The following is a 14,236-nucleotide window of genomic DNA, read 5'->3' as shown; positions in this document are numbered from 1 at the left end:
AGACAGGAGACAGTGGGACATACTGCACATGCTGTGATCGTAGAAGCTCAGCAGGTAGCCTTGAGCATAGTAGGATTGCAAACTGTCATTCATCATCATTACTTTTCATATCTGCAGGCTTCATTTCTGTTGAGTGTGTAAAACTGGTGTGAATTAGCTTGCCTGCTGTGTAACCCAAGAAACACTAGGAGATTCTTCCATAGCAACGTGATATATATTCCCCAGGAGTTGTTTTTTTCCCTCATTCACTGTGAAAAGAAAAATTTTCCCACCACCAACATCCCTCCACCCCCCACCCCCCCAGTAAATAATGATGAGCTGCTTTTAGCCAGTGACCAGCAAAGAACCTATCAGTGTGTGTGTGGATAAGTGTGCGGCATGCCTCAGGACACAAGTCTTCATGGGGTACATCTTGTGCCTTTACCAAACTCCAGTAGAATCTGCCTCTTGGCTGGCCCAGGGTCCTCATTTCTGGCCAGAACAGTCAAGTGGTTCAGGGAACAGTACTGCTTACTCTCAGTTCTTTGGGAATCTGCAAACCCCATATCCCAACTCCATCAAGATCATCCTAGCTGAGACTAGCCAGAGTTCTTTCATAAAAGGAAATAGCACAGTGCTGGTGCGGATTCCTGATTCACAGCAGAAGGGCTCCAACTGAGCCTCACAGCAAGCAAAGACACAAGGCAGCCGAGGTCCTAATAAGCCACACCTGAAGATTTGTCACCATGTGAGCTAATAAGCTCCCCTTTCTGTTTAAACTAACTTGACTTGGATTTTCTGTCACTCGTAACTGATGGAGACCCAACTGATAGATGCAGTGGGTGGATTCAATTAGAGTCCCACTGTACTAACCAGATTAGGAGCGCAATGTCCACTGTCAGTTACTGCTGCCTTCCTCCCTTAAGCGGAAAAGTATGCCCATGTGTCTTTAGCAACAGGCAAGCAGATACACAAATATATATTTCAGGACAGCGGCGATGGGGTCACTCAACTTGCTGTCACCAGCACTATCTGTCTATACCATGGTTTCTGCACACATGTGTGTGAGTGCTAATTGTGTTCTTCAAAGAAAAGGGGTTCCAGGCTGCATTTTCTAGTGTGTTGGATGAAACAGAACTGGTGAGACTCCTTTACTATATAGAACTTTGCAGATTCTCTCTCTCTCTCTCTCTCTCTCTCTCTCTCTCTCTCTCTCTCTCTCTCTCTCTCTCTCTCTCTCTCTCTAGGGTGAATCTGCAGCCTTTCCAAGTATGATTTGTTCCCTAAACCCCACTTGCCCTTCCACACACACTGGCATAGGACCTGCCCCATCTCTGACCTGCAAGAAGGATAAGCAGGGTCAAACAACTGAACAACTGAATTGAGAGGATGAACAAATAACACAGTGTCACTAGCTGGAATTAATCAGCACAGAGGGGATCCCTGACAACCCCACCACCTTGTCCCAAGTCCCCAGCAATGATTTCCTTTCATGTTTAGGAAACTCACTGATATCCTTAAAGGATATTTGCCTGTGGGGCTGGGACTAGTCAGACAACAGAGAATAGAAAAAAAAATGCCCTAAATTAACCCAACTCCTCCAAGGACACTTAAGAGTCATTTGCAATGTGCTCGGGCTCTAAGTAAATCCAACCAAAGGCAGTGATTTTTCTGAAGCAACAAGTGATGTTTCCTGTGTGTCCATAAAAAGAACTCCAGTGGTTGTAGAGCTGGGGTGTAATTGCCGGCTCTGCAGATGCCAGGGCCAACATGGGCTCCCTGAGGACGGGTGTTGCTCAGGGCTGGCAGGGATGGAAGCATGGCCACTTGCCCAGAGCCAGAGTACCCTGAGCAGCAATTAGAGCAGAACCCATGGTGGGCGGCTTCAGATGTCTGGCCAGCACAGCCAGCCTGCCCACCACACATTCAATCCAAAATAGAAAGCTGCTATAGGTTCTGCTGTGCCAGGCCCCTGGGTGGCAGGACAGCACCATCAATGTCAGCCTCTACCCTGAGCATCGATCCAAGAGTTCTCCAGCAATCCCTGTGTGGCAACCATGGTCCTGGGGGACACCCAGTGGCAGGTGAGCTTCCCAGCGCTCTAGTCATACTGGTTGCCCCAGATAGTTCCAAAGAGACCACGATCTATCAGGTGCTGCCCCCAAAAGTCAAACAGCACAGGGCACTAGGCTCTTCATTGCCACATGCTCCCCATGGCTCAAATTAGAGGGAGAAAGCTGACTTCAAATAGCCAACAATACTTCAACAGGAAGCCACAGCATAAAAAATCACTGGTTCCTGGCCAGCCAAGGGAAAGAGGACTAGCTGGGCATTTCCACATCACCACCTGCTCCCCAGGCTGTCATATGCACACACAGAAGCAAGGAAATTGCCAGCATCCAGGCCCACCACAAGCTCAGCAACACACGTGCTCAAAAGTCACTCTGACACATCTGTGAAGGCCACAGATACCTCCATTCTTGAGAGACAACGCACATTCACATGTTCACAGGGGCAGGTACATACACAGGTACCCAGAAAGAAGCATGCATACATTCCAAAACACACGTGTGCGCGCGCGCGCACACACACACACACACACACACACACACACACACACACACACACACTGAGAGGCACACACCGCAACTTATGCTTATATGCAAGAAGCAGACAGGAGCAGATTGGCATTGAGGCTAGAGGTGGGGTTCATATAAATCGCCCTCCCTTCTCTGACCAATCAAAATATCTTGCCTTCCCGCCAACCCCTGCAGCAAGGGGTTGCCTTCCTAAGCATTGGGGAGGAGAAGATAGTCCTCAGCTCGTGCTATGTCGCCCTCTCAGGGGACTTCCTAGTAATGGGTTTCTAAAGCCCAGGGAAGGACCAGAACAGAAGAGAGCCCTAGTAGAGAGTACTCACCAGCCCATCACAGTTACTGAGCGCCACTGAGGAGGCTTTAGCTAAGCCGGCCACATCTCCAACGTAGAGACAGGTCCCAAGCAGGGGCTCCACCCGGGTGTCACCCGTCTCACCCTGCCACTCCACGGTGGCCCCCGGAGCCACGAGGCGAGCGTTGGGCCGCAGCCGCAGGTGCAGGTCTCGGCCGAAGACGGTGAGGTTGTAGAAGAGGCGACCTCCAGGATCCTGCACGTCGTTGCCTCCGGGCAAGCCCGAGGTCTGGACCGGGGCGGCTCTGCGGGCTCGTACCCCCGCCCCGGTCGTCTCCGAAGACACCACGTGGGACACCAAGCGGCCCTGGGCGTCAGTGCGCACCGGCACCGCCAGGATGCGCTCGGCTCCGTGCCCCGGGGGCCCGCCTGCAATGGAAAGGGGCGTTAGACTGGCGGAGACCTCAGAGCCTGGCGGCCGAGCCCGGCGCCCCCAGCCCTTGCTTCAGTTGAAGAGAAGGGACATTCCACCAGGAAGCCTCCAGGAAGGGGCGTCACAGGACCACCACTCCGGAACCACGTCGCCAACGGGTCGTCCCCCTTAGAGGACCATGCCAGCTAAAGAGCTGCCCCAGCCGAGTTCCTACTTGAGGCTCCACGAGCACCTCGCAGTTACCCCAAAGGGCCACCCCATCAGAGTGCCCTCGCTCCTTTATTATACCGTCCTTGGTAGGACACGGGGCTCCTCGGGAATCATTCCATGTTGACCCCCTGCTCATGCACCTCGACCCTTCAGCGGTCCCCGCTGCCCAAGTATCCTCACCGTTGGCCTCCGGAGCAACCAAGACTCGGCTCGCCCTCGCACGGGCGGCCTGTCCTCGGTCCAGAGCCCGGTCAGCCCACTGCCAGCCCCCTCTCCCCGAGAACCTAAGCCCCAGGAGGGGCGGAGCAGGGTCCCACCGATCTCCAGGGAACCCCTCCGGGGCACCCCAAGCAATTCTCAGGGCCCGCAGGCGGCGCGCTCTGCACCGGCTCCTCCCGAGCGTCCCCGGGCGCCGCCTCGCCCTGGCTCCCCCGGACCCGCTGGTGCTGGTTCTGCGCGCTCCGCCGCGGGGTTTTCCTGGCCCCCCGGCTCCACACTCTGCATCCCGGGAGCGGCGAGCGCTCCGAGGCTCCCTGCATCCCAAGGCACAAGGGGTGCGCCCCCTGCGCGACCGCCCGGGCCCCGAAGTTGGCCAACTTGGCCCCGGGCGCGGCGCGCAGAGTTTGCCCAAGTCGCCTCGGACGATGCTTGAGGAGGGGGCAGCGGGTAGTGCGGGACGGGGTCGAGTGGCCAGAGAGGCATGGGGCGTGGGGGCGCGGTTGGCACCTACCTGGGGGCTCGGTAGCGGGCGAGCCGGGCGCTCGCGGGTGGCGGCGGCAGCAGCAGGAGCGGCGGCGGCGGCAGCAGCAGCAGCAGCAGAGCGGGCAGAGCAGGCGCGAGCGGCTCCCGCCGGCGGATCCATGGCAGCCCGACCGCAGCCGGTGCCCCGCACTCGCAGCCGGCGCGAAAGTTCCCCGCGCGCCGCCCAGCCCACATCTGGGGGCAGCTGGAGCCGCCCGCAGCTGCAGCACCGCAGGGCGCGGGGCGGAGGAGGCGAGGCGCAGGAGAGGGCGGGGAGCGTGGAGGGAAGGCGGGGAGAGCGAAGGAGCCAGCTAGCTAGCGGGCGAGGGAGGCGGGAGGAGGAGGCGAAGGCGAGCGAGGGGGAGGGCGGGGACGGCGGGCGCCTCAGCCTGCGGTGACCCGGCGCTTCTTGGCGCGGCAGCCACCGCTCCCCTCCTTGCTTCCCGGCTCGCATCGAGGAAGAGACACCCCGAGGCGACGGCTGGAGGCCAGCCAGGGGAAGCCCACTGCGTGTCCCTTGTCACCTCGAAGGAGTGGCACCCCACCCGGAGAGCCCTCTGGAGTACGGGTCCCACCCAGCGTGCTGCCTTGGGACTCCGGGGCCGCCTCACCCGCTTTCTGTGCTTTGTAGTGAAACACGTAAGTGGAAAGAGGGCCTGGGAGGACACTGAACCTGGCCCCAGGTCCAGATGGAGGCCCCAGAGGCAAGTAGGTACCTACCCCAGGGAGCACTCACTAGGCTACTTCAAAGATCAACTTTTGCCCTCACTAAAAGACAAAGTTCCCTCAGCCCCCAACTCCTCTCTGTCCCTCTCCCAGTCCATCGGCCTCTGGGTCCCTCTACTCTCTCCATTGCCACCTCTGGCACAGCCTTTTTCCTGCCAGACTTGGATCCTCTCTTAGAACACAGCTTAGTTCCTGCCCTCACCTGCCTCAGTGGGCCTCCTGCCATGGTCTGCCCTCGTCCCCACCAGAAACGGTCCTGGACACTCTTCCACCTTTCCAAGTGAACGTGCAAGAGCAGAGGCAAACATCCCTGCCAGTTCACTGTAAGTTCCAGATGCCAACAGGAATCTATGTTCTCCAGCAGGGTCCTGATCCTCCCATTTCCTGGAGTCATTACCCTGCCAAGCCTGTTGTCCCTGGACACAGTGACTCCCCCCAGGTCTCAAGTATCCCCCTCAACCTCTCTTCTCTTGGAGCATCTATGCAATGTCCAGCTTTTGCTTTGTTCTTCCAGAGTGGACACCTGTCCCTCCATCTTCCATTCACCCTGCCACAGGCAGAAGACCCAGAGATGAATCCCAATGAACAGGAGGGCCCAGTCTTACTAGAGATTACAGGATATGTGCAACTGTTCTAACCATGACTTATATCCTTGGTTTTGTCTGTCTTTCCTGGGACATGGGTGTGAGGACACTGAGAATTGCAGCCTGACAACCATCCACCCAGAAGATTCTTGGTGTCCCTGAGGACACCTGAGGCTGGACTAGCCTTCAGATGTAGTAGATTCTTGTTGTCAACACTGGACAATGATGAGATTATTGGGTGTAGCGGTTTATGTGTGTACTTCCAGCACTAGGAAGGCTGAGACAGTAGGATTGCCATGACTTTGAGGTCAGCCTGGTCTACAGAGTGAGATCTCTCAAAACAGACAAATCTCAAAAGAAAATGGGATAGAAAAAAAGATAAAATTGTGACATTTCAATGTTTAGGATTATATTTCTAACTTTTCTGGAAGAATTGGGAGGTGTGGCTATATTTAGGCCCACAATCCTGCTTAGCCACAATTATTAAATGGGCTGTCTGTCAATTTGCTAAAGGTCCTCCCCCCCCCAAACAGCATGATTCTTGTGATCTCTGATGACCCAGCTTGTCCCAGAGTTGGAGCTGGACTCCCAGTGTGGAGAAGGGGATGACTCTACAGTGGGGTATCCTGGAAGACTGAGTGAGAAGCAGCCTGGACTGAATCTGGAAGATGAGGGGGACCAGCAGACTGGGGTTGGGCTGGGCTAGTTGCCTTGCTAGAGACTGCATTTTCCTGTGATTCTCCAGGCAAGTTAAAAGAAACTCAATCTGGTAGCTTCACCTACTTCAGGGGTCTCGTCCCCTCCCCCTCATTTCCTGACCACGTGGATGGTCACTATCAGTTTTATTTTTCCTACCATCTGCCCCTTTCTACCTCTGTCTCCTTATGTGGTACTTCATATTTTACTGTAAAAATTAAAGGATACCTTAAATCACTGCCTTGAAAGAGAAGCCAATGTCTTGCCATTTCACCACAAATAAAATATCACAGTCCCCCAAATAAATAAAATGAAAAGTGGGGAGATTTGCCAGATCCTAACTACTACTGCCTAAAGGGGAGGCTGAAGCTGAGAAGCAAGGGTTGAGATGAGCTCCTAAACAGAGGCAGAGGAAATCCTTCACCAGCCCGGCCCATCTGTAGTCCTCGCAGGGAAACTCTGCAAGATGCTATGGGTGAATCAGGCATTCAAACTTCAAATTTAAACCCTTAGGTGGAGAACGAGGGTGTTGACATGTCCCAGCTGACTTCCTACCCCTGCCCCTGTGTGTGTGTGTGTGTGTGTGTGTGTGTGTGTGTGTGTGTGTGTGTCCACCATCCCCAGTACTTCAGAGGTTGAGGCAGGAAGATCAAATGCTGCACATTTGAGGCCAGCCTGGGCTAGAGACCCTGTCTATAACAATGTTAATTAACTAATTAGCTAAATGATAGGATACAGAGAACAAAATTCCCCAGTGCTTCTAGTCCCTTGGGTCTATTTATTCATTCAATCTCAATACCAAAGCCAAAAACTAAAAGCCAGCAGGGCAGATTCAGCCATCCAATGGCTGTGTTTTCATTTGAGCTTGGAAGAGATGACTTTCAGCGTCCCTCTTCTGTTTGTCCCGGTTCTGTCCTCTATGTGCTTGTTGCAGAGGTTGTAAGCAGCCCGGTCCCTGAAGGCAATTGAGTAACATGGTGATCAGAACACCCTGGTGTGGGGAGGGGTGGGAAGAGGATAACTCAGACTCAGAACCAATCCTCCATACCCAACCCCTTTAAAGTCTGAATGATTCCAAGTATAGAAAAAGATAGGGACCCTTCTTGGCCATTCATCTTGAGGAACATTAAGAAAGGAGAATATGGGGACTGGAGAGATGGCTCCTTACTTAATAGCATTTGCAGCTCTTCCAAAGAATCCAGGTTCGATTCCCAGCACGCACATGATTGCTTACAACCATCTGCAACTCCAGTTCCGTAGGATCCATCGCCCTCTTCTGGCCTTTATGGGCACTGCATGCACTGATGCACTAACATACATGTAGACAAAAATACAATAAAAAATGAAAACAGTTTTAGAATTAGAAAAAGAGAAGAGAAGAGAGAGAGAGAGAGAAAGAGAGAGAGAGAGAGACTGTCCCTAGCCCTCAGTGGAAGGGTCCCATCTCTCTGCTCTGCCCTGAACTCCTGATCACAGATGCCAGGAAAACTGTCCTTAGATACAGGAGCTGTCTGAGAGCCATCCCTGTGCACAGATGTCTAACAGAAAGCAGCTCCCCAGAAGGCACTCTGCTCCTATTTCAAGGTCGCCTTCATTGGCAGGGTTCTCCAAGTGGATGGGGGCAGTGTTGTTTCACAACCCTGCTTCCCAAACAGTAAGTTCCAAGGGCTGTGGGAATGGACCCAGACTCTTCCAGTCACACTGGGACCCATGCGCAGAGCATCTCAAGTGAGAGGAGTTAGTGACCTTGTCGTGGGGCCTCTGGAGACAGCAGCTCCATCCAACGCCATTGTTGGCAAACAGCAGGTGCGGTGGCCCCGTCAGATGCACTGGTAGAGTTCTGGCCAGGAGTGGCTTTGGTAAGCAATATATCAGGGGAACGCTGATTGAACAGAAAGTGGTGGCTGGTGTCCTTCTGGGAGTGTCATTATTGCTGCCTCCCAAGCCACCCCCACACTCACACCCTTACAGGGAGCTGTGTCAGGCAAGGGAATGAACGTGGGTGGTGGCGTTTACACAGCATTTTCTTTTTGTTATTCTCCACACAAAGGTGTCCCTTGGTCACTGGGCTCAGTGATGCCTGGAACTAAAAGGGCCTGAAATATGGATGCATGGGGATCTAGGGTCAGTCAACAATTCTCAATCTAAGCAGTAAGGACCCAGGGAAGGATACAGTTCAGCGCTCACTTGTGACTTCATTTCCACATGTGCTCAACCTAGCAGAGAGAGCAGGGAAGAACTTTTAAAAAGGACACCTGAGTATGGCAGACAGTGACAGCTAGGCTCACTTGGGATAGAGTCTGTACCACTAAGCTCAGTTGTGTCTGGCCTCTCATAGGGTCCAGGGGTGGAGGGCGGGGCTATCAGATCTAGCACTCTTTTCCTGAAAGGCTTCTGGGTCATCACAAATTCTTGCAACTACCAATAACCCAGCCATATGCATCCTAGAAAAATATAATATGTCCGCTGCAAGAAGTCTGTAGGGCCGGCAGCTTCAGAGCTTAGCCATGACACCCATGGCATGGTCACTTGGGAATCACCCTTGTACTGGATAGCCAGGCAAACAGCCATGACACCCCATCACACTCCTGGAAAGCGAGCTGACCAAAGGATTGAGGCTGGGTCAACCAGTTGCTGGCAGGCAGGGGTGAGAACCTCCTGGGAGAAGCCTGGGACAGAGTGGACATTGGGAGCCCATGACACAGCACCTGTGCCTCATCTGCCTTTCTTTCCAAATAAGAATGCCACGCAGACCCAGGTACCCCCTCCTTGGTGAAGATGTTTCCCAATGCGACTTTCTGTTTATATTCTACACGATCAGCTGTAGAATTCATCAACCCATATATAAAATGTAAAAGGCCCATTCTGCCCCCCTGTGAGGTTTTGTGTACAGAATATTTTTTTCTAAGCCCTTCCGGTCACTTCATCACTTCTTACAATCTGTGGCACTCAGCTCATGGCCCAAGCTCAGGCCTTAATAACATATACCCCCATCTTTGTCCTTAGGGCTTTGCTTCTTCTAGATCAAGTCCCTTACCCTAGTCAAGTCCAATGGTGCGATGCTCCTGATATCAAAAAGATGAGTTTTAAAGGAGCCGAAGCCTCCCTGTGGGGCTGGTCACAGTCCTGAGGATGAAGCTCTAGGACCAGACCCCTGGTGGCAAGAAAGCTAGATGCAAAGTCAAGAATGGCTGGTCATTGCTGAAGCCACTGAGGGCTTCTGGGGATCACCCCATGCCTGCTTCTTCTCTGGGTGATGACTCAGAGCCCTTCCCCCAGTCCCAGGCCCATGGCTCACAGGAAGATCCTTCCCGAACATAGACTGTCCCCTTCTCCAAAGCTTCAGGCATAGCTTCCTCAGGACCCCATAAGGTCTCCAGGGCATTTGAAGTGGGGCCTCACAGAGCAGCTGGCCATCTTTGCTCCTGGTAAAATAGAGTGTTCCTCCTCTGAATAAGTAAAATGATACAGCTCTCGCACACACGCACGTGCTCTTGCTTGTTCTCTCTCGCTCTCACTTGCTCTCACTCACTCTTGCTCTCTCACTCTCCCTCTGTGCATGTATAAGCATGTTACACTAATATGTGTGTGGTATGTACGTGTGTGTTTGTGTCTGTGTGTCTGTGTGTCTGTGTGTCTGTCTGTGTGTATGTGTGTGTGTGTGTGTGTGTGTGTGTGTGTGTGTACATGGGTGTGGCGACCAGAGAATTATGTTGAGTATCTTCTTCAATCACTTTCCCAGTTACTTTTTTTTGAGGCAGGGTCTCTCACTGAACCCAGAGCTGGACTGGCTGGCCAGCAAGTCCCAGGCTCCTTCTTGTCACTGCCTCCCCAGCTCTGGCTCACATACTGCAGTGCCCTTAGTGCCAGGACTGCCACTCAGGTCCTCTTGCTTGCATGGGAAGCACTTCACCCACTGAGCCATCTCTCTGGACAGCTCGGGAAGAGGGGATAATACATCGTTTTCACACTGTCCCCTAAGCCTCAGGTCTGATCCCTGGGATTTTCCCCTTCTTAGGCAATCTCGTTCTTTCCCAGGGGGTGGCAGGCTCCGTTTGTCTGTGACCCCAGGCAGGATTGTTCCAGCCTATAAATGCAGCTCCCCTAGACATCCCTATCAGGGCATTTCAGAGCCCCACCTACCCAACTCACCACCCAGAAAGGCCCCCATCTCCAAGCCTCCAAGCCCCCTTCCCACTTGTCACACAGACATGCCCTCAGCCAGAGTTCCCAGAACATCTCAGGTCCTTCCCATTCTTTACCCCCACATCAAAGCTGTCCTTGGCTGCCTCTGCCCTCTAATTTGCTCAGCAATCTTCTCCCACCTTCTTGCTACACCCTGTACCCTCCACCCACGCTGCAGCATCCCCCCAAGACCTACACACACACACACACACACACACACACACACACACACACACACACACACACACGCACGCACGCACGCACGCACGCACGCACGTGAGCAGCCTTCCCTATTGGATGAAACTAGACTTTGGACTTCCCTATTGGATGAGCCACTGGACTTTCTTTACCTGTACTCAGATGTGGTGGCACCAGGATAATACCCCACAGTGACTCATCTGGTGCAAACCCATCCCCATAGTAGCACTGGGATCAGACACTCATCCATTTCCAACAGAGGACAGATGCGAACCACTTCCAAGTCAGACTGCTTCCTGTGGGAAGGTCCCTTTGGAAGAGGCTGCTTCTCCGTCTCTATTCCCCACTGGAGTTTTGCTGACCTAGGCATCATGGGTCTTACTTCCTGAGGTTACAGCAGAAAGGATTCCTTCTCTGCTCACCAGTATAGGTGGTTTCAGCTCCTAAAGGAATCCGGAGGCAGGCTGTTCCAGCTGTGCCACAGCCCCTGGAACACTTACTTGACCTCACCATAGGGCTTTTTCTTTAACTATATGGGTGTAATGATTTCCTGTACACCACAGTGTGTTTGAGAATTAAATGGGTTAACGTATATGAAGGGCTCAGAGCCGATCCACAGCAGAACAAGTGCACAATAGTGTGGCAATGTGCACTGAGCAGGACTGTGCTGAAGATGGGGATCCTTACAGATGCTCCTGGGCTTACACAGGGACTCATCTGAAGACCCTTTGTAAATTGAAATTAAGTTCCATGGCTCAGGGGTAGGACTCTAGTTCAGTTGGCAGTGTGCTTGTCTAGCTTGCCTGAAGTCCAGGCTTGATCCCTGGAACCACAGAAACAGGATGTAGTGGCATCTACAATCCCAACACTCAGAGTGGAAGCAGAAAATTCAAAAGCTCAAGGCCAGTCTCAGTTCTGTAGTGAACTTGGAGCCAGCCTCACACACATACACACACACACACACACACACACACACACACACACACAGAGAGAGAGAGAGAGAGAAAGAGAGAGAGAGAGAGAGAGAGAGAGAGAGAGAGAGAGAACACCCATAGTTGGTTGATCTCCGGCATCGTGAGAAGATAGGACCTGCATCTCACCAGCCTAGGAAAAGATCCAAATTCAAAACTCAAATCATGGTATCTACTGAATATGTATTACATTTGCAGCATGGTAGAGAAATCCTACACGAAGACATCCCAAGTCAGTGTCTGTCTGCACCTTTAATGTTTTTTCAGGATATGCTGGCCAAATTTACCTCCCCTTACTGCCTGGAAACCCTTTGATGAAAGGAATGTCAGGGTAGATTTTAGCACTACACACGCCTGAGAGCAATTAACCAAACAGCCAGGCACAAAGTACATGCCCAGTAAATATTTGTGGAATGAGTCAATAAAGTAAGATAATTTCAAAATAGACATTCTGTGTGGAATTTTTTTTAAAGGTGATAAAGACTGCATGGGACAAAGAGGAAGAAAAAGGACAGTAGTGTGGGCTGATGGCTGATGGCAGAGAGGGTATCAGAATGGGTTACCTAAACAATGAGCATCGTAAGCGGAGAGACTAGAGCATGCAAAGGCCCTGTAGCAGAAAAGAGCTTACCATGCTCCAGGAGAAGCAAGAGCAGAGTGTGGAGTGTGGAGTATAATGAAGTTAGGGATGGAGGGAGCTAAAGGACCAGAGGCAGAGCAGGCTAGGGTGTGGCTTTGCCAGTCTCCAGCATTAGCATTTTGTTTAAAGCCAGGGAACAAGGTGAGATTGGGTTCATCTTAAAATGCTTTGAGAAGGTACCCTCACTGGGATAATGGTTGGGGACTTCCCGGTGCCTTTTTCAACAGAAAGATGATGTATGCCACAGTCTCACAACCACTCTCATCTGTTCTGGTCCGAGGGTTCAGGCCTCCTGTTTACTCTTCCCTGGAACAGATAAAGTGCACAGAGTAGCAGAGGACAGCTCTGCTGGGCTATCAGCAACACTCTAGGGCAAATGACCTTCCCCACCCTGCCATCATCCTCACGACATCCCCCAAGGTGGAACCTAACATAGCCACTCTCAGATAAAGATGAAGCCTGGGGGTGGTGACCCCCAAGGATATTGACATCATCATTTCTTGTGCTCACCATGGCATGACGGTGTCCAGAAACTTCTCTCAGAGAACTGGGGCCACCTCCTGGGAAGTCTGAGGCAGGAGGAGTAGAGTCAATTCAATTGCTTAAGATGCAGTGATGCTAACTGATGAATTGGAGCTCCTCACTGGGGGCCCACTGGGTTTGCTTTTTTATCTTGAATTATGTGCTTGGATTTAAAAGAAAATCAAGATCTTTGCATGAAAAAGTATGGCTCTGCCTGAGGTAGAGAAGGGAGGAGAGGAAAGGGGAGGAGAGGGGAACAGAGGGGAGAGGACAGCTAACCACCCTAGATTGTCCCTGCTACTGTTCATATCACTTCGATTTTCCACCAGGGGTGGACAGGGGCTGGGGCCTGACCCTTCTGTGGCCTCTGCACCTGGACTATGCCTCATGAAGACCTCTACTGTGGCATCAGTTGCCATAAATTTCTAAAATGCCTATAAGGAGATACTGCCCCTGGCTGCAGTTTGACAGTGGACAGGAAGGAAGCTGTCTCCAGGGTCTTCCAAACATGAGCATAAAAGCAGGGGCATCTGGGAAGGAGGGAAAGGGGTAGGGCAGGGACAGGGAATTTGATGTTCCCTGGGATAACTGCCATTCAAGGTGTACCCAACAGAAAGACCACTGGAAGCCGTTGACAGGCAACCTGCCCAGGTGACTGGAGGTAAGGCTTTGGTGTGAACATGCATTTTACACAGGTGCAGATGGATCATGCCACACCTGTCCGATTATGCACACACAAGCGTGCCTTCAGATGCACACCAACCTGCAGCCCAAGAACGCCCACGGCCCCAGCTAGGCAGCCATGCATTGCAGAGCCCACGTGGTGCTCCGGCCTCCCTAATTGCATTTCTGAAAATGAGAAAGAGGAAATCGAATGACTTTCAGGCAGCCGCTGTTCCCCCATGGCGTTTTCCCATCTCCTTTCTGGAGGGCCAGGCAGCGGGGCAGCCTCCAGTTCTCATCTGAACCTCCAGACTCCTTAGCAACCCTCGGCGGGGTCTAGCTGCAAGCTGTCTCAGGCTTCAGACAGTGGCCAGCCTGGCTTTTCTGTGTCCTCACCTGCCCTGTGACTGACAGCTATGGATGGGGGCTGTGGACATTGAGGATGAGAGCTACTGGCCTGCTCAGTGTAGCAGCAGAGACCCCCACTCCCACCCCAGAACATGGGATCACATTTTCTACCACTATGAAGCCCAGGCTCCTGTCCTAAGGGTAAAGCCCTGTGCCAAGGATGGACAGCTCCTTCCCCAGTGCTTCCTTTCCTGTGCCTGGGCTGTGGACTGTGGACCTCCTGCCACTCTCCCACTTCAACCTGCTCTGCAGACCCTCTGAGGGAGAGCTCCCCTCAGCCCATGCCTCACCCCTTGTTATACATGACATCTGATTATAGCCATAACATAGTCTTTGTGTGTGTGTGTGTGTGTGTGTGTGTGTGTGTGTGTGTGTGTGTGTGTGTGTGTGT

The 14,236-nt window shown here is 52.6% G+C and overlaps 1 protein-coding gene across 1 annotated transcript in view; it reads right to left on the bottom strand.

The window, feature by feature from the left end:
- The window catches only part of LOC100769264 (A disintegrin and metalloproteinase with thrombospondin motifs 2), a 201,179-nt gene extending 196,806 nt beyond the window's left edge, over positions 1–4,373 (bottom strand). The window contains 4 exon segments of the mRNA XM_027427626.2: positions 2,900–3,297; positions 4,242–4,258; positions 4,260–4,343; positions 4,345–4,373. Coding sequence (XP_027283427.1) covers positions 2,900–3,297; positions 4,242–4,258; positions 4,260–4,343; positions 4,345–4,373 — 528 coding nt within the window.
- Positions 4,374–14,236: the final 9,863 nt, after the last annotated feature.

Source organism: Cricetulus griseus, chromosome 7 (genome assembly GCF_003668045.3).
Source record: "Cricetulus griseus strain 17A/GY chromosome 7, alternate assembly CriGri-PICRH-1.0, whole genome shotgun sequence".
In the NCBI taxonomy this organism is placed as follows: domain Eukaryota; kingdom Metazoa; phylum Chordata; class Mammalia; order Rodentia; family Cricetidae; genus Cricetulus; species Cricetulus griseus.
Note: the sequence above shows the minus strand (reverse complement) of the source record. Positions and strands in the feature narration are given on the sequence as shown.